The sequence below is a fragment of the Bos javanicus genome, chromosome 11, assembly GCF_032452875.1.
Source record: "Bos javanicus breed banteng chromosome 11, ARS-OSU_banteng_1.0, whole genome shotgun sequence".
Lineage (NCBI taxonomy): Eukaryota > Metazoa > Chordata > Mammalia > Artiodactyla > Bovidae > Bos > Bos javanicus.
Window position 1 is genome coordinate 25,185,389 of NC_083878.1, and position 27,084 is coordinate 25,212,472.

Below are 27,084 nucleotides of genomic sequence, written 5' to 3' on the forward strand. Positions count from 1 at the left end.
ACCACTTGTTTCTTTTATGTGCTGCCAAAGTAAAAATATTTAACGAGTCCTATCTCCCTTCACAGTGGCTTGGGAATTTAACTTTGCCATAGAAACTCTTTTCATTGAAGGGTATTTCCTGGCTATTGTATCATTTAAACTTCAGTTGCAGATAACAAAATTATAAGAGCTGTTTTAAACTGAATGGTGTTTAATTTTAGAAATTAGATACTTAAAATCATTGATAGGGTTGGAGAAGTAGGCTCAAGCTGGATCTCAAAATAATCCCACAGAAACGATCCCCAAGTGAGCTGTTACCTCTGCCCTCTAAGGGAATCGAGAAGCTGCTGGGTTAACATCTGAGCCAGGGTCACACTGCTGTAGCCACGATCTTGAGATCAGGAAACCTCTGGCAGAGTCATGGGGTCTAGAACAATTCTTTGCCTCTTGCTTTTGCTGCAGCAAGATGGATCCCTTGCTATGCACCATCCATACTGTGCCTGTTTAATTTACTTCTGAACTTGTCTTATACATCTGACTGGCAGAAATGAATCACAGGGGGTTCTTAGAAATGCCATGTTTGGATTTCTAGCCTTGGTAGCATAAGAAAGTGAACTAGCAGGAAGTTGGAAAGGATAGCAAGTCATAATTAGAGACAGTAGACTCCATTTGAGTGAGGCCATTTGAGGAGGAAGAAATTTATTAAAGGTTGTCAGAAAGCTAACCTCCAGAAGAGCCAGGGATCCATGTTTCGATGCTTCACAGCCAGGACTTCTGAAGCCAACAAACCTACCTGACCTCACAACGGCGACCCTCCAGCCGGAATCCCCCCAGCCCCCCATCATGTCTGCTGCCTCTGCCCACCTATCTTGCTTGATTCTCTTCTGCCCTGACTGTCAGTAAGCGCCATGTATCTCGGCTCTATTCTTAAAACACTCTACTTTTTACCGAGTTTTGTATTAGAGTATTTTTGATTATAAGTGAGGGAAACTCAACCTCACCTAGTTTAGAATAAAAGATAGGTATTTTGGTTATATTAGAATTCTTAGTTGCTAAGTACACAATTCACTACATCTAATTTAAGCCGAAAGGCGCATAGAATATTAAGTTCTCATAAAGTCTCTGGGAGACTAGAGACCTAGGTTTGGATGTGCCCATGCCCTCTGCTGTTTGAAAGAAAGGTCAGCACAGATGCTGGCTAACAGTCCATGGGGTCACAAAAGAGTCAAACACAACTTAGCAACCAAATAACACCATTTATCCCTGAATTATTAGAAAATATGGTACTGTTTCCTTAAATGAGGAGGCTTAAATTTAATGGCACAACATCCATCTCTGATGTTTATTCCTCTTCTGGTTTTAGCCACAGCCCTGTCTTTATAACTTGTAACTTCTGCATTGAATTATCAAGGTAAAAACACACCACCAACAACAGACCTTATATAAAAATAGAAAGGGAAGTCGGTGCAGAAGGAAAATAATTACACTGAGCAAGGAATGACATATAGATGTTTCTCTAGTCTTCCTTTCTCCCTTTGTGAAACGCTTTCTAATGCCTTAGGTGTCATTCAAAATAGAACACCTCCCCCTCCGCCTCCCCTGACAGAGTTTTGTATCAGAGTACTCTTGATTATAAGTGAGGGAATCTCAACCTCACCCAGTTTAGAAGAAAAGATAGATATTTTGGTTATATTAGGTTTCTTAGTTGCTAAGTACACAATTCACTGTATCTGATTTAAGCCAAAAGGCATATAGGATATTAAGTTCTCATAAAATCTCTAGGAAGACTAGAGACCTAGGTTTGGATGCCGCCCGCGCCCTCTGCTATTTGAAAGAAAGGTCAACACAGTATCTTAGACGATCAGAGTTCATCTAGGCTGGTGGGGTGACCCAAACCTTCACTCCTGCAGGTTCTGAGTCCCGGGTTAAAGGCAGTGTTGTGTGGAAATCAGTCATTCGTAAGTCTGTGTATGGTATTACTAGCCAATGCATTTCAGACAAAAAAGGGAAGTCATATCTAGAATAATTGTCCATTCAAGAAGAACAGATAACTGCTATTCTAGGATACTGAGAGTCTAACCTAGCAGACGTTTTACTGGGAATGGTCCCATGCTGGAGGCCCTGTGTACTTTGTTCCTTTCAGGTTAGACACTTGGAGGAAGATCAGAATTGATAAGAGAGATCCCTGTGGTGGCTTCCACATGTGTGTCTATTTTGTTTGTGTCCTTTGAGCAGTCATTGGGTGTCTAGGGAAAGAGGCTGGCTGGCAGCCATAGAAGGGAATCATCTTGGCCGATGATGGATGAGATGAATGAGCACCAGATGAATGAGAAACCTCCGGTGCAGAGGACCTTTGTGAGCACAGAGACTCAAATATCCTCACAGCCAGACCCCTCCAAGTGTCTGTCCCACAGATCTCTTTTCCAAGCCTCATCACAACCAGTCCTCTAATCTGGTTCCTTTCAAGTCCCTGATCGTTGTGTCAAAGAAATGACCGTTGTCCACAGGTGGATGTAGATTAGTACCTCTGGCCATCTCTCTTTCAATTCAAAGTACAACATCAGATGTCTACTCTAATGGTCTGCCCTCCACAAGGGTCTCCCCTCTTCACTGTGCTTCAGTCACTCCTGCTTGGGGCTGAAATGCTACAGAGTCTGATTCCAGTTGGTGCCAGCATCATGCGGAGCCATCTGTTGCATTTGGATTTTTTCCTCTTCAGTTGGCATACTGTAGGGAACTCCCATGAAGCCAGAGTGAGGGTTGAGGGAGAGACAATACTTCATCAGGAGTAGACACAGACATGACCTACACTTCTTGATGAGAGCGTGGTGGTGCTGAGCACAGCTGATTAGGACTTTATGACTTAGATAAAATCTGGCTCATGAGGAAGCTTGGGTTTCATGGTCACTTGGTTTTCTTTTTTCAGACTACCAGGTAAACTGCATGCCAGGGGCTGTTTCCCAAAAGAATAACTAGGAGATAAGAAGTCTTGCTTTGCTTAAAACCCTAGGAGACTATGCCTAGGGTTTTGCTGTAGTCAGCTCCTTAACACTGCCCCTCAGACCCTTTCAGCTCCATTAGATTGCTTTATGTTAAACTGGAGAAAATTAAATTTGCTTTAACTGCAATTGAAATGCCAGCTGTGCCAATCTGTTACTGTAAGGAGACCACATTTGTTGAAGGTGCCACCCAATTTAACTTAAAAATAATTTCGTTTTTCTAAACTCCATTTATTTTTCTCTTCAGGCCAAACAGGTGAGTTAAATATGGAGGTGACAGGAATGTCATGAATGGTGTTCGTGTAGGTCACAAACAGACCCCTAGCTGCACTGGGGTCTGGGAAGAACTGTTTAAAGCCAGTGGTGCTTTAGAGCGAGCTCGATGAGAGGCAGAGGGCACTGACTCACCCGTCAGTAAGTCTGCCTCAACAGCTGACAACTGAATGTTACCATTCTGTTTGAAGTGCCCTGCTTGGCTTCTTGAATGAATAACAGATCTCCCTTTACAGAGGGACATACTAAATATTTTCTTCTATCTTGGGTATCATAAGTAGAAGCTCATTTGGCGATTTTTGAATAATTATGGAAAATAGCAGACAAGCTTCCTACTTTTCTGATATGTACCACACTTGGCTGTTTTTCGGAGACTTAGGTTTTCATTTTATTTACAACAAAATAGATTAAAGTAGAGCAGTTTTTGAAAAGGTGAGAAGTACTACGCTGCAGACCAATGACCCCTAGCTGTGGGTGTCATCTTTGAAAGTTAAAGAACTCAGGCGAGACTTCAGAATACTATTCTAAAAATTATACTTCAACCCCACCCATAGCTCGAGAAAAACTGATTAAGTTATGAAATGTTATCAGTCATAAGGTTTATAATTTTAAAAAAATGGGGGCTGAGAAATGTGTTGTGTCATCATCTCTAGCTGAATAGAACTTGTTTGGGGACCCTTTGCTCAGAATTAATTTCCGTTTTCTCACATTTCTACTAGATGTGTCTCCCATGTAGGTCATTGCCTCATTATTTTTACGAAGTGGTTTTAAAGGAAAATAGTTCCTACAGTAGCTTGTTTTCATTGTCATGTTACATATTTTTTCAGCTCCCTTGGAAATCACTGACTAGCATCATTGAATATTATTACATGTGGAAAACTACTGACAGATATGTGCAGCAGGTAACTTTTCATGTTGCTACCAATAGAGTTGCATTAAAATGAGCTATTTACACATTAATATTTCTTAGCAGTATACTTTGTTTTAAGTTTGTTTTGTTTGCTTTATCTTTTCTAGACCACTATAAACTATGTAATTTCATATCTTTAGCATATCATTTTAAGATTTTCGTCTCAATATTTTCTTTACTTTAGATTCCATTATGATAAATATTTTGAAAAGATTGCAGGGAAATATCCACCAGAGAGGTTTTATTTTCCTTGCACGTGCCTGGTGCTTCATCTCTTTGTTGGTATAGTTGATGGAAATGACTTCAGATGTGTAAGAGTTCTTCTAAAACCTCCTGGACATTTGTGTGATTATATCAAGTGTTTGACCTTAAGTGTAGCAGTTAGTCTTTGCTAGTTTAATGTCTTTACTATTTAAAGTTTACTGTACATAAATACAGAACTTCCCCCAAAAAATTATCTCTAAAAGCAGAGATTAACTTATTTTTTAAATCTTCCCCAGATGTCCCAAATTGAGGTAATTCTCTCAATTACTACTTTTGGAGGAAAAGTATATTTTCCTCAGGTGACCTAGTATATTATATTCTTCTAGATCCGTGTCAGAACTGGTAGAGACAAAGGGGCAAATAAATTTAACAGGCATTTTTTTCCCTAAGTATATGATCACCCAATGGCAAGTGTTACATGCTGTAAAAATACAGTTTAAAGGATCACTAAAAAAATTACCCTAGTGAGTTGTTGAGGTTGTGAATAGTGAGCAGATACCCATGGCTTGTTGAAAAATGTCCAGTGTTATCATCATATATAATTCAGAAAATGCTTATTTCAAACTAGCATCCAAAACCAAGTAAGATGGTTCTCTAGAACATTTGTCTGCCATCTTCTCATCTGTTGTTGACTTTCCAAATAAAGTTTGCATGCACACCCCCCACCCTACCCCCAGGATCTGCTTAGGTAGATGTGAGGACCATGTGCTCTGGAAATCTGTGTCATTCAAAGTGAAAAGAGTTTCTAGAGATGGTGGCAATGATGGCATTGAGGATGGTTGAAATGTGTTTGAATTAAATTATTTCCAAGAATTTCAACTCCTTATTTAAAAGTTTTAAGTTGCCTCAAATTTTTTTATTTCCTTCTCATTGAGAAAATGGAGGCTTCCCTTGTGTTCTGATTTGTCGTAATTTTGAATATCCACCATACATTATTTTCTTTCTCTGTTTGCATTTACTGTTGTGTTGATCAGTCTCTGGCTTTGATTATATAATCTTTTCACCATGCCTTTCCCTGCATTTGACTCCTAATTGGCACCTAAAAATCTGACGTGAGTTCAATCAAGCTTAAAGTTTACTGCACACCTCCCAAGATTCTGAGGGTAGATGCTTATTTAATTGGACTTAGTTACTGTCTCTTTCTTTTGCATAGACTTTGGAAAGTAATCATCTCTGAGTAATTTTCTAAAAGCAAAGATCATTGTTTGTTTTTTATCCCTTCCAGAAAGGCAAAAAAGAAATAAAATAGAAACTAAATGTGAAAAGTAAAAATGGTTACTTATAAGTTTGATTTATCTGCTCCTAGAGGAATGGGAAATGGAGTTGCTCATTACATTATTTTTAAAATTTGTGTCTAAAATGTTTATTTAATACCTGTTCTGTACCTCAGAATCTAGTGATTTTTCTTACAAATTTCTGCAGTTTAAGAACATGTGCATGAAAGAAAAACTCATCTTAAAAAGAGTTTTTGAATTATATTTTCATGTTTTATTTTCTTGTGAATTTTTTAAGACAGATGAAGTGGTAATAATTATTTTGACATTGTGTGTAAAATATTTCATCTATCTTTTCAATTAGAAACGTCTAAAGGCAGCAGAAGCTGAGAGTAAACTGAAACAAGTGTATATCCCAACTTAGTAAGTAATGGAAGTCCTATAAAATATTTGCCACGGTAGTAATTCTATCCAAAACAAAATATTTACATTTTTGTCATCTTCAGCCAGATTTGAATTTCTTTATGTATCTTATTTTCTTCCGCTACAAAGCACAATTTGCTTTCCATTATAATGCCACTGCAGTGATTTTATTTTAGGAAAAAAAAAATGGCTCGTTGGGGAATCCCCAGGTTGACTAACAAAAGGACCAGAGCAAAAATGCCATCAAAGCTTCAGGGAAAGTATTAGAAAACTAACCTATGAAAATATTATTTGAAGCAAATGTGTTTCAGAAAGCTAGCAACTTTTGAGACTTCTGTATTGTATAATGTATTTTATTTGGGTAATGTGCATTACCCTTTTGAGGAATGTTTTTATTTTATGGAGGATTTTACATTGTTTGGGGGAAGTTAGGGAATGTAATTAGAACCAAACTTTGTAAATATTGGATAAATAATGAATAGGTCTTGATTGTTTCAGATGCCTAGCATTCTATCATTATCCTCTGGGTTTAGGAATTATTGTATATTAAAGTGAATGCCAGTTTTCATTTGCTACATTTTAAATGAATTATCCTTTTTTTTTTTTTTTGAGGTCATAAGTTTGACAGTTTATTTGTTCAAGCAGATTTAGTTTATTGAGCACCATGTATATAGTGCTATCCTAGTTTCTTTGGGGATTAAAATGAAATTCACTACAAAATTCTATGTACTGATTCAAACCTTTTCACTCTTTTGAGTTCAGTACAGTTACTGTATACCTAGTCTTTTCTTTACTGAATTTCAAAACATTAATACATATTTTAATACACAGTAGGCCTCATAGAAAATGAATTGTTTTATTTCTTATTAGTCTTTTTTCTCAAGGTAGATAACATGTAATTTATAAGGTCCATAATTTTTATTCAGAGCTATAATGTCCTTTCTGCAGAGTAGTTTCTAATATGTTAGAGAATTATATGTTTTACTTGACTAATCTATAAAAGACAAACTCCCCAAAGAAAACAGTGTTGTGATTCATGTGTCTTAGATTTTTAAAAGCAAGCATACCAGCATTCCTATACTTTGCAGTGCTGTCAGATTACAGGAAAAGTAGCTAGTATTCACCAAATACCACAGCTAATTGTTTCTATTCAGTTTTGCATTGACTTTGGAGTCTTGATCTAAGTTGAAGACTAGTCTGTGGGTCAAATCTCACCTGCCACCAGTTTTTGTAAATAAAGTGTTTACAGAACAGCCATGTTCTGTAAATCATATATGTAAATAGAAGTTATGAATCTGTATTGTTGAGTTGGATAAGAATCTGAGTTCTTTGAACAATTTCCCAATCAACTCTGAAATATTATTTTAGAACAGATTGTAGATTGAGTTGGATTTTGACCGTACCACATGGCTTGTCACACACCAGGGATCCGACAGGAGTCCGCACTGCAGTAGTGAAAGCAGAGTCCTAACCACAGGACCGAGAGTTGTTCTTTACTCTTGCTTGTTTGAACCTGACAGTCTCCTGTATGCGAAGCACTCTGTTCAGTACTAGAGATGGATCAGTTAGGAAGACAGGTGGTCTTCTGGAGCCTGCATTCTAGTGTGGGGGAGACAGAGGCCAAACAGCTAGTCACCCAGTGTGATGAGTACTGTGGTGGAGAAGAAGAGCTTGTGTGAGAGCTTATCCTGGGGACCACACTCAGGTGGTGCTGTCAGGGAAGATTCCTTGTGGAAGGTGAGTTTGAGTGAACTCTAGGCAAGAGATTAACTGGGTGATGGGGGCTTTCCAGGCTGATGGAATCATGAGATGGGAAGGGGCAGAATATAGTTAAGGAGCAGAGAGAAAGGCAGTGTGGCTGATATGAAGAGAGTGGTGAGCCACGAGAGGCCAGTATGGTGGGCAGGGGCCAGGGGTAGCCCTCTGATGAACACTGGAGTTGGATTTGAAACAAGGACGTGTCATGATCAGATTTGTATGCGCTTTAAGATGACTGGCTGTATTTTGGAAAGTGGTTTGGGGAGTCAGGGGAGTGGCTGTAAGGACACCATTTATGAAGTTCTTGGAGAAGAAAGATGATAACAACTTGACCTAGACCTGTGGCCTGGACAGTGCATGCTACTTGGAGGTGATTGACTTGTATGGAGGGGTGGAGGGGAGATGTTGAATCCCAGGTTTCTGGCTAGCTTAATTAGGTGGATTGCTGTGCTGTTCACCATGATGAGAAGCTGCAGCAGAGAACCAGGTTGGGTCATTTTGAGTTTGCTTTCTTCAAAAAGAGGTGTTGAGTATGTTGTCAGATATATTGTTCTTAAACTCAGAAGAAAGTTCTGGGCTAGAGGTCCAAATTTGAGCTTCATTTGCATGGAATATTGTTCTTAAAACTACAGATTTCTTAGAGTAATAAGAAATTAGAGCCTTGGACCAAACTTGAGGAAATCTAGTATTTCTATATCAGATAGAGTATGATAGCCGAAAAAAGAATAGCCACGTGAGTGCCTTATCACACAGCCCGAGAGAGGGGTATCTTTCAAGGAGGGAAAGAGGTTAACAGCGTCAAATGCTAGTGAAAAATAGCCAGGGAAAGTAGCAAGATGGAGGTGGTTGGTGACAGTGAAGATTGGCAGCTCTCAAGAGAATTGGCTGAAAAGGCAAGTTCCTGGTGTTGAGGGTTGAGTCTGGATGGAGTAATGGAGTTTTTGTTTTTTTTTTAATAGGAGAGATATGTTTCCATGGTAAATTTGGGTCCAGGAAAGAGAATCAAGTGTACAAAGTTCTCAAGAGGGCAGGAGGGCTGGAGTCTGGAGCACAAAGGAAGGGAGGAAGGATTTGGGCATTAGCTAAAAGGAAGGGCAGCTTCATATAATGCAGCTTTTAAAACTTTATTAAAATTGTCACATTAGCATCAACGATTTGTCCCCTGAGAATTAATCTATAGGTTCTTGGTTTTGAAAAGTGTATGTGTAGTGGTTGACCTGTCTATATTCCACCTTTGCATACTCATTTTCGTTTTGTGATTATTATAATTAAAGTCAGTCGTTTATTCAGCCACATAACATTCTAGATTCATTTGAACAACTGAAGTTGTGTTTACTCTCTGGCTTTTTTCAGGCTGCTCAACTGTAAATTTGTATTAGCTGTCTTTTAACACATATATATTTGGCCCTGTGTTAAATGTCACATATTTTCATATTTAGAGAAAGTCTTCTGAAATTGACATTATCAGCCATTTGACTTCAAGGGGTATCATTTCTATCTATGTATAGTAGATTTTTACATACCCTTGGAAATCTTAGTCATTGTTAATCACCACTTTTAATTTTGCATGTTTCCAACTGAAATCTATAGAGGAGAAATACTTTTTGTGTGGTTCCAATTTGTCTTCAAAATACATTGCTGGCACAGATAAGAATAAATAATAGCCCTGTTTATAGAATAGAGCTTTCAGTGCACACAGAGGTTAGTTTCACTTAAGAGTTATAGTATCACTGGCAGAAAGAAATCTTAATTTGTCCTCAGGTCAAGTTTACGTATTAGGCTTTCACTGGTAAATGTAAGTGTGGGAATGAGAAAGAGCAGAAAGGAAACTCATGAGTCTACTCTCTGCTGAAACTTCAAATGTCTTTCTTAATAGTTGTGAACTCTCTTTACTTCACTGGCCATAGGAATATATATAGTCTACATGTAGTCATTCAGCATTCATTACTAACAAATAATTTGCTAATTTATTTTGTTTATTTTCTGCCCAGCATATAGACATGAAAGCACCTCTAGAATGAAAGTTGCTTGATGTCAGCACTTTTCTTTACTGGATCCTGAATAAATATATGTTAGGTGAATTAAGACTGTACTTGAGGACATAGTGTGTACACCTAGGTGGACAGTGTTCTTGGGCGTGACTGATACGCAGGGCAGTTAGGCTACCCCAGATGGGAAAAAGCGAACCATGTTGGCACAGTACATACCAAAACAGTCCAGGCTACATGATTCTGAGGAATTATGGCTTCTGAAAATCTGATAGATGTTACCTTTTTCCTCTTAAAAAGAAATGCCTTGGATACGTATATTGGTTTTTCTAATTTCAAGTGCTCTGTAATCATGTTCATAAAAATTCAAGCATAATAGAAATGATGAGTGGTCACAGTCTCCTGAAATGCGTTTACCTCTCCCAGTAAGCCCAGCTGGTATCCACAGTGTCACTGTTGACATGCAGCTTTTGTGCAGTTCCCTCGAGAGCCAATGCGTAGGGTCAGCAGCTGTCACTCTAGTGGCAGGAATGGGCAGTGGTTTTCCCTAAACACTGCACACTGCCTAATTTATTTAATCCAGAAATTATTTTGTCATGATAAGTAATATTTAATAACTTGCATTTTCCAAAATTTCAAACAGTATCCTAAGGAAATTATGTCTGGATGAGGAAGAGATATGACTACTTATTTTGTGAGTGTCATGCTTATGAGATTGGTTTTTACATAGCCTCGGTTTGTAAAGATAAATGGTTTGGGTTCATTTAAATTTCTTCTTCATCAAACATTCACATGTTTATGTGTGGTTAAGATAAATCAGTAATGAAATGTAGAGCCTTCTACCTTGTTACACAAGTCATTTTTATCACTTCACTTTATATTTCATTGAAAGCAGCAAACCAAATCCCAACCAAATATCCACCAGCAATGGCAAACCTGGTGCTGTGAATGGAGCTGTGGGAACCACATTCCAGCCACAAAACCCTCTCCTCGGGCGAGCCTGTGAGAGCTGCTACGGTGAGTTTTCTCCAGCAGGGCTTATTCCCCACTCCACCCCCTACTCCCCCAGGGACTGTGCTGGCAGCATCTGGTGGGAGGTGTGGGAGTCAGCCTTGCATGGAGAGCAGGATAAGGTAGCCTCAGAGTGAATAGATGCCCATCCTTACCTTCCGCTTGGACGCTCAGTTTAGGTGTTAGGTTCCTCTGATGTGCTTCTGTGGTGTTCTGGGTTTGTTGAGTATTCCACAGCAGTGCGGGCTAAGCTGCATTCAGACCTGTTGCTAGCTTTGTGCAAACCATGGTCCCATGAAATATGCCAATATACGTTTTGGTGTTTCTCGGTATATTTTGACAAATTAAAGGCTCCACATAACTTTGTAGGAAGGACTTACTGCTAGAAACTGCTATTTATAGTCCTCAGACCAGTTCCCTTAGAGCACTGGCTTGGGAGATGCTGCTTTATGATACTCTTGGTCTCAGGGCCCCAGTGTATTTATCAGTCTTTATCCTTGTTAAAAAAAACTACCTGATGCCTGCAGCATTATATTTGCCTTGAATGTTAAATTGAGGTGGTGAGATGAACTGTTAAGTGGTCGATACTTTTTCTTTTTTGGCTGCACCTCTCTGCATGTGGAATCTTAGTTCCCTGACCAGGGGTTGAAGCCATGTCCTCTGCAGTGGTGATGCTGAGTCTTAACCACTGGACTGTCATGGAGGTCCCAGATACATTTTTTATATTTCTTTAAAACCTTGAACAACAATATAGTCTCTTAAACGGGGCTATGGTGACACAATCATCCATATGTCCTTCCAGTCAGAGCAGCTTGGTGTGGAAGAAGGAAGGACACAATATTGACTAAAAATCATCCATATGTCCTTCCGGTCAGAGCAGCCTGGCGTGGAAGAGGGAAGGACAACATCTACTTGGCGCCCAGTTCTTGTCTCTCAGCAGCTCCCTAGGGAGAGAGTAGCCGCTGCACTGAGGCCACAGGCATGAGGGGCGTTTTTAACTCTGCTCCATGCCCCATGCCAGGCTCCAGCATTAGGAAAGGCTTTTAAAGCCAAATCGCGTAATTATCTTTCCTACAACCAAGAAAGGTGTGAGCCGGACAGCTTGCTGTCTTCATAGAAACAACACATTCCTAACCATTTTTTTGTACCATGAGAGCGCAAAGGGAAACACTTTGTGGAAAATTAGATTCTTTTGGTCAAAATTTTACATGGATTGTGTAGCTCTTTTGGCATTGGGAGAAATCTTAGATTTTTGAACTTCATTTATATTTAAGCGAAAGTAGAAAGACTCCTAAAGAAATGCTAGTGGCTTAATGTGTCTTATTTTTGCTTTACAAACCCCCTTTCATCTTATATGTAGTCTCACATATCCCTTTAAATAATTATTCCACCATTTTTATATGTGCGTGACAAGCAGTTTTAATTTTATAATCTTTGAGGTCCATGTATTAAATTATCTATTATAATTATATTTCAATATAATATATGTACCAAATTTATCTTTATAGGAAGAATTTGGTGTTTTCTATTTGTCAGTCTTTAATTGAATTTAGTTAATTGTATAAAGAGAAAGGCATTTGTTGACATATTAAAATGACATGTCAAAAAATAAATAAATAAAATAAAATGACATGTCATGATTAATTTGGATAAAAATACGTATTTAAATACAAGTGAAATTTTATATTCAGAATCCAAAATAAGTCCATGACTAATATTTAGAATTCTTAAAATTTGTGTTTAAAAAAACTCAGCTTGACTTATTTGACTATTTGGTTTTAAATTACAAGAGGAAACATTTTTAGGTTAGTGTTTGCCAGGAGTCCCCCCAGAATAACACATGGTGGGGTTCATAAGAAGCAGTATGACTATAGTGGTCACTATATCGTCCCTTTTTGACATTGTCTTGTGAAGTGTCAGTTGATAACCCTGATGTGGTGTTTGAACATGTTAACCTGATGAAGGCAACGTTGCAGGTCAAGGGCAGATTCTATTCAGTGTTTTCTGTCTTAAACTTCAGATCCATTGTGGGAATACTTAAATTGTTATATGGCAGTGATTTAAACTTCAGAGCAAAATAACACAGGTCTGTAGTGTTCAGCTCAGGAATAAATCAGCTGAGCTCTCAGGTTGTAAGCGTGCTGTGATCTCTGCTGCACGTGCTCACTTGATAGGGACTTAAAGTCTTGAAACGGATTCCATTTCTAAAGAGAGAAAAAGTGAAATAATTATTTTATCTATTGATTAAAAGAAAGGAATGAAAAACAGATAACCTACTTCTGTCCAACTTCTACCTTTATCTGTGGGAGTTCCTCTAAGCACCTTAAACCTGGAGCTAGTTTCTGAACCAAAGGTTTGGAAACCAGGATTTAGTTTAATACCTTCCTGATAACTTACCTCCAGAAATGTACACAATAGAGGATGTTTTTAATGAACCAACAAAAATTCCTTCAGCAGCATAATGTGTAATAGAGGGCACTTAATAAGGGTCACAGGCATTTGATATATAGAGAAATAAATGGCTGAATGAATTCTGACTTGAAAAATACATGCATGTATCAGACGTTCCTGTTTGCTGGGTAAACTGGGAGAAGAAAAATAAGATTGTAAACTAAAGATGGCTTTGGACTATTTTTCAAATGTTTATCTGTATATGTATTGCTGTTACAAGTTATATCACATTCTTATTTTACATATTTTTTCCTCCATCTTTAGCTACACAGTCTCATCAGTGGTATTCTTGGGGCCCACCTAATATGCAGTGTAGGTTATGTGCAACCTGTTGGCTCTATTGGAAAAAATACGGAGGCCTGAAGATGCCCACCCAGTCGGAAGAGGAGAAGTTACCTCCTAGCCCAGCCACCGAGGTACACAAGCAGTGGTCTTTTTAGTGTTGAGAAATGTCATGTTTTTCAGCACCTGAATCACGCCTCACAAACAGAAGTAGAGTACAGGCAAACTTAAACAAAGCTATTAAAGCTAAGCATGGTACTGGAATGTTTAGGGTAGGTGTGGAGAGAGGGGCAGGGACAAATCCAGTTTTTTCAGGTATTCAAAATATTGGTCTTGAGAGATTGATTATTCAGACAGAAGAAGAACAATGTGTGTGGGACATGTTAGCATGAGAAGAGAGCCTACAAGTTAAATATTGGTTTTAATGGCTTTTTTGGAAACAGTTTGCAACCTTTAGCATGTTGAAAATATGCTTTATTGCATAAAGTGATAAATACAAATTGAGCATTCTTCCTGTTCCTGAGCTATCATAGGTAAAACAGGAAAGCATGGACTCAATCTTGGGGTGAACAACAGTTTAAATATGATTTGGTAAAATTCTCATAGATGGCAGATAATAGGTATTTACCTATTGAGAACTAGCAAGATTTAAGGACCCTCACTTCAATATTTTGGACTTCCCTGATGGTAATGAATCCACTGTAATGCAGGAGACCTGGGTTCACTTCCTGGGTCAGGAAGATCCCCTGGAGAAGGGAATGGCTACCCACTCCAGTATTCTTGCCTGGAGCATTCCATGGCCAGAGGAGCCTGGTGGGCTAGTCCGTGGGGTCACAAGGAGTTGGACACAACTGAGCGACTAACACTTCAATATTAAAATAATAATAATGTTACTCCTGGCGATTTCTGACTGTTGTGAATATGATTTGGGATTGCTAAGGTCAGTTTAGGAGGAAAAAGAGTAGGATCACACACACCCACTTCCACCAGGTTCCTTCTCTAGTCCCCACCTCCTACTCCAAAGGACACACTTCAAAACTCTCTCCCCCTGTAGTAAGTCATATATTCTTCAGTGAAAGACGTAAAACTTGCCCTTTTCTTTGAGCAGAGTGCAAGGAGTATGTATGTGACACATTCTGGTCTTCACACATCTGTTGGTGTCTGATTTACAGGACCCGCGAGTTAGAAGTCATATGTCTCGCCAGGCCATGCAGGGGATGCCAGTCCGAAACACTGGGAGCCCGAAGTCTGCAGTGAAGACCCGTCAAGCTTTCTTCCTTCACACTACATATTTCACAAAATTTGCTCGGCAGGTCTGCAAAAATACCCTCCGGCTGCGGCAGGCAGCAAGACGGCCGTTTGTTCCTATTAATTATGCTGCCATTAGGGCAGAATGTAAGATGCTTTTAAATTCTTAACCTTATATGTTGTGCTTCTGACCATCTTCTCTCTTCCCTCTCTCTGTTTTTATTTTTGTTTGCAATAAACATAAGTTCTTGTGTGCAGCCTTTTGTTTTTTTTTTTTAACATTGTTTTGTCTGCTGCCATTTGTATCACGCCAACCTGAAAAGGAAACATTGAAACTTCTGCAGTCTTTGTGAGAAAGTAGTGCTCAGCAAAAGATAGATGGGAGGTGATCCTACCCAGTGGGGTTTTGTGATGGAGTTGCCTAAAAGCCCTTATTGGGGAAGCACCTTTACCCCTAACGTAGAATAAAGCTTGCCAATTTGCACTAATGAGAAATTGTACGTCTTTATAAACTTCTCAGTTTCCAAAAAACCCTTTACAGTTATATAATATTCTGGAAATTCAGTGTTTCATAACAAATTAGAAGATTTAACAAGCTATAAATGAATTTTAAAGTCTTTTGGGTGAATTTTCTGAAAAACATTTAATTTTTACAAGCTAGTGTCTGAATTTGTGGTTGAGCATTCTATTTGTCCAGTTTGGCTTCCATTTCATAATTATATACCATATGTATTAATATGTAACACATCATTTTATTACTCACATTTTTAGCACATTCAGTCTTGCTTATGTGTGTTGTTGTTAGAACAAATGTCATATGTTCCAGTGAATTGCAGGTTGTTCTCATATTACCACGTACCCCTAAACGTGTCCATAATTTGTCTGTGAGCTCTGATTCTAGCCTTGTTACTTTTAGTTACATTCCTGGTTAGCATGTTAGAGCCATGCAAGCTTTTTCCCCTGTGGGATAAGAAAACTTGCTGTGTGGCTTAATAGATGGGAAATCTTAAAGAAATTCTGTAGATACTTTATCATGAAAAATGTATTATTATGAGGCATTCCATTTTGATTTAAAGAAGGTATCTGTAAAAGGAGTGATGGTTGAAAAGTGGTTTTTGTTCCTGAAGATAATTTTCAGCAGAATAGTTGAAAGGCTTTAAAACATACAGGTAAAAGCTTTAAAAGAACAAGAGTGCTTGGTAGAGAGTAGAAATTGGGAGTAGTCTCTGCATCCCATGGAGGGCAAACCTAGCCGCACGAGACTCGTGTGTTTGAGAACGTAGGCATATGTACTGACGTTTCATGCTACTTTTGTGCTAGTGTTGCTGAGATCATGGATTTACGTTATCATTTTCTTACCATTTTAAGAAACTAGAAAATATTTATATCTACCTAAACTGCTTAGCTGATTTAAAAGACATATTTTTTATAAATAATTTCTTAAATATAAGGAATAAAAAATGTTACAAGAAAGAAAATGAATGAAATTCTTCCATTAAAATTGGCCAGGCTCCAGGATCATCTTTGTTTCTATGAATGGAAAAGAAACCATCACCAACTTAATTGACTTCTGAGGAAGCTTTTTCTGATTAAGCTTCTGTTAATTTCTCAGTTAATTTGCAAATTGTCTTTATTTTGATGATTCTTCAGTGAAGTATGTTTTTTTCTGTCACCTCATTTTGATTTGTTGCAGTTGAAAGGCCGTGCCACTAAAAAGGGGCAAGATTAAATTACCTGTATTATATTTCCAATATTGCCAATTTGTAAACTTCTCAGTTTCCCACAAATCCTTTACAGTTATATAATATTCTGGAAATTCAGTGTTTCATAACAAATTAGAAGATTTAACAAGCTATAAATGAATTTTAAAGTCTTTTGGGTGAATTTTCTGAAAAACATTTAATTTTTACAAGCTAGTGTCTGAATTTGTGGTTGAGCATTCTATTTGTCCAGTTTGGCTTCCATTTCATAATTATATACCATATGTATTGGTATATAACACATCATTTTATTACTCACATTTTCAACACATTCAGTCTTGCTATTCAGTCTTGCTAGCTACAAATGTAGCTATCATAATGATGATGATCATAATAAAAGAGGCGTTTGCTGTGATGAGATTCAAGGGGCATATTTTATTTTGTAGTTAGCTTCATTGATCAAGTTTATAGAATCAGATTCTCAGAATAATTTTACCTTGCAACTTAAAATGTAAAAGTTTCACCAGCCATGTTCTCAGTCCTGGTCCCCGCAACCAGCAAGCAGCTGATGAATTCTTCCTAGCATCTGATTGCTTCTTGCATCATCTTCTCATATGTGTACCTTGTTACAACCTGTTTAGCAGATTTCTTTGATCTTGGCTTGTTAGTAAGATTAGGTGTTAATAACCTGATGTCTGTACACAACCATGTTTGTGGTCCAGAGGGAGGGTAAAGCTATGTTATTTTTTTTTTTTTATATATAAGCTTTCCTTGGTTTCTCAAAGGTAGTGGTGACCCTGTCCCTCCCCATAAAAGTTAAGTCACTATGATGCAGTATGAATGCACTTTCAGATCAGGTGAAAGTTAATAATTCTAAAGGTATTGATGGATCAAGAGCTCCAATTTATATGTTTAGTATAATTCTTCATAATATTGGAAAAGGAAAATCGTTTTCCCTGTGAACTTGAGATTCTTCCTCTTGTAAGAACTGCAGAAGTTGATGCCTGTGGCTTCTGGCCTTGGCAGCACCACTACAGCAGTATCATAGCCAGAGTTTATGGGATGACAGATGGTGTAAGTGAAGAAGTGGGGAGCCGAATAGATAAATTCTCAATTACATGAGGGAGAGCATAGTCATACCTTTGAGTTTTCACAAGCTAATTCTTGTGTAGAGGGATTTTTGTTGTTAACAGCAGCACTCTCTGACCTTTATTTTCATTAAGAAATGGGTGTCAAAGAATACAGTAGAGTGAGTAGGTGAATCTTTGTTTGCATGTCCATAAAGTATCTCAAGGAAAATGTAAGAGTATTGTCCTCAGAAAGGAAAACTGGGAGGCTGAGGGAAAGCGGTGGGAAGGAAACTTACTACTGTTCATCTTTCTAAACTTTTTCAATTTTGAGTCATGGGAATATATTTCCTATTTTAAAAAATTTGTAACCTGAAATAAACATATGGTATAACCAACATGTGTTTTATAGATATAGATATAAAATGATTCACAGTTCCAAACCCCAAAATACCTATTTATTTTAATAATATACCTTTATATGTGATTATGTAAGTCCATGCTAAAAATTACTAATGTAAGTACAGAGCCTGAACCAGTTCTACCATGTAAATAGTGCTTAATACAAGTGGATTGCAGGACCCAAAACCAAAACACTTGAGAAAGAAAAGTATGATGTCCTTGACAAGATTCGCAGACCGACTGCATGGTTGTAACACAGCATCAGGTTTCGATAGCCTGTCTCTTCTCCCTCTTGACACCCCTCCCCTCATTAAAAAAATGCCATGATGTAACGATGATGGTGTTCCTCCTTTGTTACTGTTATCAGACATCACCACTGAGTTTACTGGATAACTTGTCAAAAATCTGTAAAATCACCCAACACCTGATGAGCACATGGTTTCTATCTGAGACTTAGGATACAGAGACTGGGGTTAAATACGAGCAATATGTTAGCATTCAATAGATGAAGCAGAAGTTCCTAGAGAAGTGGATCCAAATGACTTAGGTGCCCCCTCTGTAGCTTACATGAATAATTAAGTAGTTTTTGAGTTGATAATACACTGAACTTTAATGACAGAACCATTCCCCAGAATGAATGTCTTCAAAGGGGAACCTGGAGCCCTTTTTCTCTGAACATGCTAATTCAATTTCAGATGTATTCCAGGGGCCCATATTCAGAAGAAATTTGTTATATATATTTTGAGTTTTCTAGAGGTTTCTCAGCAAAAGTTACTATTAATATATAAAGTTTTTGAAATTTTAAGTTCTAACTTTAAGAGAGAACAGTTCTGGCTTATTTATTTTGATAGTCTGTTATTTTAGTAAAAACTTGTCTTCGAATGGATGTTTTTAAATTTTTCTAAAGGAAGAAAAATGGCTACAAGTCTTAGGCCAAATCAACACCATTTGCGTTCATACCTTTTTTAGAGCTAACCGTTGTCATCAGTGTCTCACGTATCCAGAGATGACATGTGTATCTCTAACAAACTAGGTGTCTTCTTTGTTTTTGTACAGATGTTAATGTCTACATTGCTCTGTACCTTGCCTTTTTTACTTGATGGATCTTGGAGGCCATTTCATACCAATTCATTGAGAGCTGCCTCTTCTTTTATCAGCTGCATAATAGTCTGTATTTTGTACTTGAGCCAGTTCCCTTATTTTAAAACACTTTAGGTTGTTTCCAGTCACTATTATAAGTAATCCTGCAACAAATATTCTTATATAGATACCTTTTAAGAGTGATATATGTACCTTACAGGTGTGTGTGTGCATGCGTGCTAAGGCGCTCAGTCATGTCCAACTCTTTGCAATCCCATATGATCCCTAACAGTAAAACATCTGGGTCAAGCAACTTTCATTTTGAATTTTGATAGTCACTGCCCAGTTGCCCTTAGAAAAACTATGGTTTACTCTCCCACCAGTGTCTACCGAGTGCCTGTTTCTCTAGAATCTTGCCAGCAGTGTTATTGATCTCTGAAACCCTTAACTAGTTGGTAAGTGACATGTAAGTTACATCAGCTTGCATTTCTCATTTTGAATAAGGTAAAACATTTTGCATATGTTTGAAAACAGTTTGTATTTCCTTTTTCATCAGCTGTTTTTGCCCTGGCCTGTTTTCTGTTAAAAATCATACCAGCTTGTGGGAACTTATTGTATTTTAAGGTAGTTAGCTCTTGATCTGCAATTCAAATATTGGGTTGACCAAAAACTTTGTTCAAGTTTCCCCATACGGCAGAACCCAAACAAACTTTTTGGCCAACCCAGTATTTCCCTTGTTTTGTCCTTGATTTTGTTGAATCTGTATTGGCCAAGCAGGTTTTGTTTTGTATTTTTTTAAGTAGTTGAATCTTTTCTTTTTTTTTTAATGGCACATTGGTTTTGTGTCTTGTTTGAAATGCCTTTATAAGAAAATTTTCTTATAAGAAAATTCTATAAATGGTTTTACTATGATAGCAATTTTGAAGCCCATGCGGGAGACCTGGGTTCGATCCCTGGGTTGGGAAGATCCCCTGAAGAAGAGAAAGGCTACCCGCTCCAGTCTTCTGGCCTGGAGCATTCCATGGACTGTATAGTCCATGCAGTCGCAGAGTCGGACACGACTGAGCGACTTTCATGTGAGATAGTATTGTGAATTTTAATTCAGTATGTACTTTTTGCAAGCTTTCTATTTTCCCCTCTAATATTTCCACAACATCTTAGAAAGATAGCCGTGCATTGCCCAAAAATGGGCAACTTTTCTCCAAGTTTACCTCAAGGAAGTAGAGCTCGGCCTTCCAGAAGCCACGGAAATACGCCTCATACTTGGTCAAGTGTTTCGAGAGAGATGAGGATGTTCTCGCTCTGGCTGGATTTTGATTCTTTCTGGTTTCTTTGGGCATTTCTCAGTTTGCATTCTTTCCCTGTGCGCTTTTAATACATACTAATTAATCATCTTTAGATAGAGTTAGGTGAATAACTTGAGAACAAGGTTCCACTGGCCTGGTCTTGAGTACAAATCACAATTTTTTTTAACCAGCTCAAGTGTGGCCCTGATTGTCTTTGTTTATGATCACTCCCTCCAGACAGAAGCTTTTTCTCTTTTCTGTTGGTATTCAGTATAATCGCTTAATGGTTGCAGTTTCTATGTTAAATAGTCTTAGCACCCACTTTTTATCTTGATTTATTCATGGTTGAGACTGATTTTCTTGCCACCAACTACTACCTTTATAATGATTGATGAAAGATGGATCCTTCTAAAGAGCTTTGATCTCCCACTCAAGTGCTCTGTAAATTGCCACTTAGAACACTGCATAATTAATCCTACTAATTTAGTGAGAAATTAAAAGCAGATTAATATAAAGTGAAATGGTCTTTGGGTATTGTGTTGGTAACTCTTGATGGGTTTTTTCGATTATTGTCAAGGTGACAGTCATGTGGGAGTTTATCGCTTGGAGTCACTTTGGCAGTTTTCCTCTGGGCCTTAGAAACTGCAGTAAAGAGCGAAGTTAATCTTATTACTAACAATACAGTAATGGTTTTTGTCCAAAACATTGAGGAAATACTAAGATGATTCATTGAAACTTTATTAATAGAATATTTTTCTCATGTCCTCTTCCTAAGTAGAACTTGAATTCTTAATGAATTAGTAACACTAGGAAAGAATTCTTACTGTTAATTCATAGCGATGTGACATGTGTCCAATCCCTGCAGGGCTTGGGCTGCATGTTAGCGTTTAGATCACTCCTCCAAAATATGCTTCTTATATTCCTGCCTGCAACGTCACTATTTTTCAACAACAGGTGAAAAGCTTCATAGCTTCGTAATTTTATTTTATTTTTCCTCAAAGGAAATCAGCTGAGTAGGAGGAGAAGAAATCGGACCGTTTATAGTTGTCAGTGGTTGCATAGTAATTAGCCAGTGCTTGGGATACATATTCGGATTCCAGGCTGTGCGTTATGTGCTTTGTCTATTTCAATATTTTTAAATGCTACTTTCCCACCTTTTTCTGTTCAGTAGTTATTGGAGAAGAATTTCCTTGATGAGAGGGTTAGAGCTTATGAAAAAGTTAATTTTTAATTCTAAATTATTTGAAGTTCCAGATTGAATTATACATTTTAACACTAATTGTGCGGAGAATCCCTGTGGATCCTGTGTATAGGCCTAGAAATGTGGTCTCCATCACAGAAAATCTATAGGGACATTTTTGACAAAAGGCATAAACATGGCAGAGTCATATCTGCTGAAGCTACTCTGTTAAGCTTTATGACAACAGCTGCAAATTTAAAAAACGTTTCAATACTCGTTTCTTGGTCACTTCAAACTCTGTAACTTAACTTGTATGAGATGCAGCCATCTTTCACATCTATTCTTCATCCTAATGACAGCTAATTAAAAAAGAGTGTTTGTGTTGTGTGCTTTATTTTTCTCTGAAATGACTGTGATGTGAACTTTATGAACAAATATCCATTACAGTATTTTGCTGTTCTGACTATTGGATGAAATACCTGTCCGCACACAGGAAACCTTGTCAGTCTCAGTGCTAATGACATCATAAGAGGATACGCAGGACAGAAAACTAGTGATAAAATCAAGTGGCCCATTTTTACTTGGGGGAGGCTCATCTAATGGAACTGAAAGTTAATCGAGATAGATGAAGACTCCTCCATAGAGACTCATTCCATCGAGGTCAGGGCTGATCACGTCTGTTGCCTTTGTCAGCCATCATTTTTGTCTTCCATGCCAGATTTATCTTACATTAGGACTGATCACACCTCATATCTTACGGAAGCTTTTCTACTATAATATAGAAATGGCGTGGCTAGACAGGAAGCATATTTCCACTATTTACAGGTGTGTGAACACGGAAAGAAAGCATGGGCTTGTGAGATGTGTTAGTTGTTTCATAAGGGACTTTAAAGCAAGTGGTCCCCAGGTAAAACCCCATTTAGTAATCTGGAACCAGAACTGGAACCAGTTTATTCTTAAACCCCAAAGAAAATTATGAAGGAAACTGGTGGATTTTTTGGTGCTGTTCTCCACTTGCACCTTTTATTTCTGTGGTGTGTGAAGCACAGGCAGAGAAATCAGCCTCACTGGTTGTCTCCGTGTTTCTTTCTCCTCAGATGCAGACAGACATGCGGATCTATCTGGAAGTCCACTGAAAAGCAAAAGCACTAGGAAGCCTTTGGCATGTATCATTGGGTATTTAGGTGGGTATTTTTTAATAGAAGAAAAGCTTGGAGAGCAGTATCTGTACCTTATCACCGGCTACTCAAAATTGACATACCTGTATTAAATGTAAGCCTTTCAAGTAGCTGAAATTGGATACCTTCATATGAATAGTCAGTTTATTTTATTTGAGAAATGTTTGATTACCAAAACACACAGAGAACATAATACAGAGTTAGAGATGGGTTTACTTTTCCTAAAAATATAATTGAATAAAAATGTAATGTGTATTTATGTATATAAATACAGATTAAGCAAGAAGAGGAAAATGAGAATCACTGAATTATTAGAGGAGGAATATTCTTTTTTTTTAATTGAAGTATAATTGACTTACAATGTTATATTAGTTTAAGGTGTACCACACGAATGATTTGGCATTTATACACATTATAGGATGATCACCATGATAATTCTAATTACCATCTGTCACCATCCCAAGTTATTATAAAATTAAGGATGAATATTCTTTTTTTTTTTTTGGCTGCATCACATGGCTTGCAGGGTCTTATTTTACTGACCAGGGATTGAATCCAGGCCCAAGACAATGAAAATGCTGAGTCCTAACTACTGGACTGTCAGGGAATGATTAAGGGTGAATTTTTTTTTAAAGATTTTTTGATGGGGACCATTTTTAAAGTCTTTATTGAATTTGTTACAATATATTCTGTTTCATGTTTCGGGTTTTTTGTCTCCGAGGCATGTGACATCTTAGCTCCCCAACCAGGGATTGAACCTGCACCCCCTGCATTGGAAGGTGAAGTCTTAGCCACTGGACCGCCAGGGAAGTCCCAAAGATGAATATTTTTAATATTTTGATACAAATCTTCCACTGTTTGCAAACCCACCTCACCCCTTCCCTTAAACAGAGAAAGATTCATGTACTTTTTTTTAAATAAAAAGAGATAAAACTGGTGTTTAAACCACCTTTAAACAATATTTATAGTTTTGTTGTGCCGATTAAGGTTACTTGAGAGGGGAGCATTAGTATTGCTTTCTGGTTTTTATCCTGTTATTTAACTTGAAAGTCACAAAATATGGTAGTTCCATTTATATCTTGAAATATAATAATTAATAATGTAACATTACCAAGAAATAACTTTTTTTTGGCAGAGTTTTAAGATAAATAATTTGTGAAATAGTGGTTTCAAAAATGGTTCCTATTATACCTAGGAGCTATGTTTTTATGCTTCTAATATTCTTGCTTTTTCATCTTCTCAGTAAAATTGAAGTATGTGCTCAGAGTTGCATTGAACTTTATTATTTTGTCAGAAAGATTTATACTTACGAAGTGTCCAGACTTAAGAGGTCCAGTCTTTTAAAAATCAAAGTGTAGCCTTAAACTTAGTATATTATCTGGTCCGTATCAGATCATCCTAAGAGTCAGAGTGCACAGCTTCCTCTTTGATGTTACTTTGCCACCTTATTTCCTATTTTATTCCTTCGGGGCCTAAAGACTTGCTTTGATATCCCCCTAAAATATCACATGGTTATCACAGGTATGACCTAACTCGTGGTGATCTAGTCTGTGAAGTTTTCTAACTATGTTCCCTTGCAGGGTGTAATCCTAGAAGCCTCTCCCACCTTGCAAAGCAAAGTATCTGATCATAAGATGATCATAAGAAATAAACTATGACATTGCATATTAGCATTTCCATAGGTAATTATATGTTCTTCCTATGGGCAAACTGGTCTCTGTCTCTACCAGACAAACCCACAGCAGGGCTGTCCTTACTAACTGAAGCACTTCCCTACAGAACACATTTCTGAGTATTTACTATGTGCAAGACACTTACACTAAGTTATTTAGGGAACACTAAGATGAACATGGCCTTTGAATACGGCCTTTCCCTCAAAAATCCTCCACTAGTGAGGAAGGCATACAGGTAAAGACAGTGGAGCTCTTCCTAAATTTCAGTACATGAGGCTGATATCCTGGCCCTCGCCTGGGAAGACGGGGTGGCTTGTGCATGGTTGGCATGCTGGGTGGTAACTCAGGATCAGTGAGCAGGTTCAGCTTTAGAGAAGAGGTCGCCTGGTTTTAGTGTTAGACGGAGGTCCTTAAATCCAGTTTCTGCAGTGTTGCAATTTATGTCCATCTACTTGACCCAGAAAGTATTAAGTAGTGCAGGGCTGTGTGACTGACAGCAGTGTACTTCACGTAAACACACATGCACCACATATACCCTACAGTTTTGTGATATATCCTCTGTCAAAGCTTTCCTTCTGCTACTTCTTAACACTAGTATTGGAAGTTCGGTGTCACTGACTGACCCTGGAGTGACTGACCCTGGTCCTGTATTCTGGTTGCAGAGCCAGAGGAGGAATCCTGTTTTCTCAGAAAGCTGCCACACACCAGATGTGCTGCATGCCTTGTTCCTAGTGTGATGGAGTGCAGAGGTAGTTTTCTTTGAGGCTGCCTCTCCAGATAGACTTTGAATTTCTAATTCCTTCAAGAGTCAGATGCCTTATTCCCTTAGTAAATCTTGTGTTTAAGTGACCTTCTGAAGTGGCTTTTTTTTTTTTTTTTTTCCCTTCTTCTACTCACAACATGAAGCTCAGAGCTTCAGCTAGCAGGGGCAGAACCAGCTCCCTTTTGATAAACAAGGCCATGTAACAGCACTTGAAGTTGATTCATTATGCAAGTCCTTGGGAAAACAGGCTGGTTCGTAAGGAACTGGCTCTCAGCTCATTAAGAAATAAGATGTGTGCCTGTTAGCCAGTGGTAAGTGCACACAGATTTTTAATACCATGTTCTGAGTTGAGAAACCTTTCTTCCCCCTGTCAGAGATCCATCCTTCGAAGAAACCTAATGTAATTCGATCTACACCAAGCCTGCAAACCCCAACCACCAAGCGGATGCTAGCCACCCCGAATCACACGTCTCTGAGCATTTTGGGGAAAAGAAACTACAGTCATCACAATGGCCTGGATGGTATGTAAGCCCAGGAATTCTGGGGGCTAATCCCATAGGCCAGGGCCTCTCTGCCCTTGACTGCTCTAGTGTCGGCTGCCACGTGCATGAATGCATAACAGGTTCTTCTTCCCTCTGGTTGGACTGTGCGGAAAGGGGGATATAAGGGAAGGCTGCCGTGTACCACAGTGAAGACATTTTGCCAACTGCTATTTCTCCATCTTCTCAGAAGGGACCTTTTTGCTCCCATTTCCTGTTAGGAGGCCGGTTTGGAAACGAAGTCTGCATTTAGCAGGTTGCCTCTGCTGGATAATAATGCTCTTGCTGTGATGCATTCTCACTGCTCACCTCTGTTTTCTTGAGCAGAAGGGATTATTTTGCCTCGTGTCTGAGACAGCAGTGCTCTCTGGGGGGTTCTTCGGTGTTCTGCGGATCATTTTGAATTTGGCATTTGTCCCTGACTTCGTTCACCTTATAAATTTTCTTAATTGCTCAAGAGTACTATAAGTCATGAAAAGAATTACCTAGGTGATGTCCTAAATACAGAAATAATAATTTGTTTGAAATGGGAAAACTGAGAAATATCACCTCTTATCCAAAGTACTTCTCCTGGGCTTGGCCATATAATGACTCTTCAGGTGGAATTGAATTATCATCCCATTTGGACTGTAAACACAAGCATTATAAATCATCTGGGCAGTACATATTGTTCATTTCAATAGTCCTAGAGTTTGAAGCTGTCTTGATTGTTTAAATGTTGGCATTTATTTATGAATAAAACTCCAGGCTTTTCATGCCTTGTGGGACTCTAAATTCTGTCAATGGCAGTAAGTTATTTATACTGAGGCCCTAGAGCAAGGATGTGGAGGAGACCTTCTGGTAATAATTTCCCACGGTTGTTTTCCTTCTGCATGACTTTCGATGGTCATAGTGATGTCACGATGAATCAAAAATTGAGGGTGACGAGTTTAGTTTGCATTTATAGGGTATCAATGTGCTGCAGATATGGCTTTCGAGAATTTAGCTGCATAATAGTCTTGCAGAAATACTTCCTTGTTAATGAGAACATCAGCCATCCTTGCCTCCTCAATATGCCCGATGTCTAGTCAGCAGAGGTCCAAGGAAGGATTGTGTCAAAATGTGGAGACGGGATTGCATTCCAACTTTTCCTTGCCTGCAGCATGGGACCTTTAGATTCAACCTTAAATGGAATCAAGAATCTTTCTTTTCCATCTTATCACCTCCCTGGACAGTCTAGGTATGTAGTCCTACTGCAGAAAGTAAGTTCTTGTTTATTTTATGGTTATATATTCTGTATGGTAAAAAGAGTCCTGCTGTGACTGATGTTGGAACAGTGGCTTTTTAGTGTCTTTCTGCACTCGTGCCCCATGGTGACGGTCATTCTGGGCCCCAGTCCTGCCCCTGCATTGTGGCTCCTTTTGTTCTTCCCTTGTA

General features: G+C 38.3%; 1 protein-coding gene across 8 annotated transcripts in view; it reads left to right on the forward strand.

The window, feature by feature from the left end:
- The window catches only part of MTA3 (metastasis associated 1 family member 3), a 212,740-nt gene that overhangs the window by 169,661 nt on the left and 15,995 nt on the right, over nt 1–27,084 (forward strand). For 5 of the 8 annotated variants that reach the window (XR_009739340.1, XM_061432189.1, XM_061432191.1 and 2 more), the window contains exons 10-16: nt 4,079–4,153; nt 6,004–6,062; nt 10,701–10,825; nt 13,535–13,686; nt 14,725–14,947; nt 22,613–22,699; nt 25,504–25,650. Coding sequence is in view for 7 of the 8 variants with exons in the window: in XM_061432189.1 (XP_061288173.1) it covers nt 4,079–4,153; nt 6,004–6,062; nt 10,701–10,825; nt 13,535–13,686; nt 14,725–14,947; nt 22,613–22,699; nt 25,504–25,650 (868 nt within the window). In the remaining variant the exon portion in view is untranslated. Of the gene's footprint in view, nt 1–4,078; nt 4,154–6,003; nt 6,063–10,700; nt 10,826–13,534; nt 13,687–14,724; nt 15,058–22,612; nt 22,700–25,503; nt 25,651–27,084 lie in introns of those variants that run through there. The other 3 variants (XM_061432190.1, XM_061432192.1, XM_061432195.1) reach the window with 2 other exon arrangements.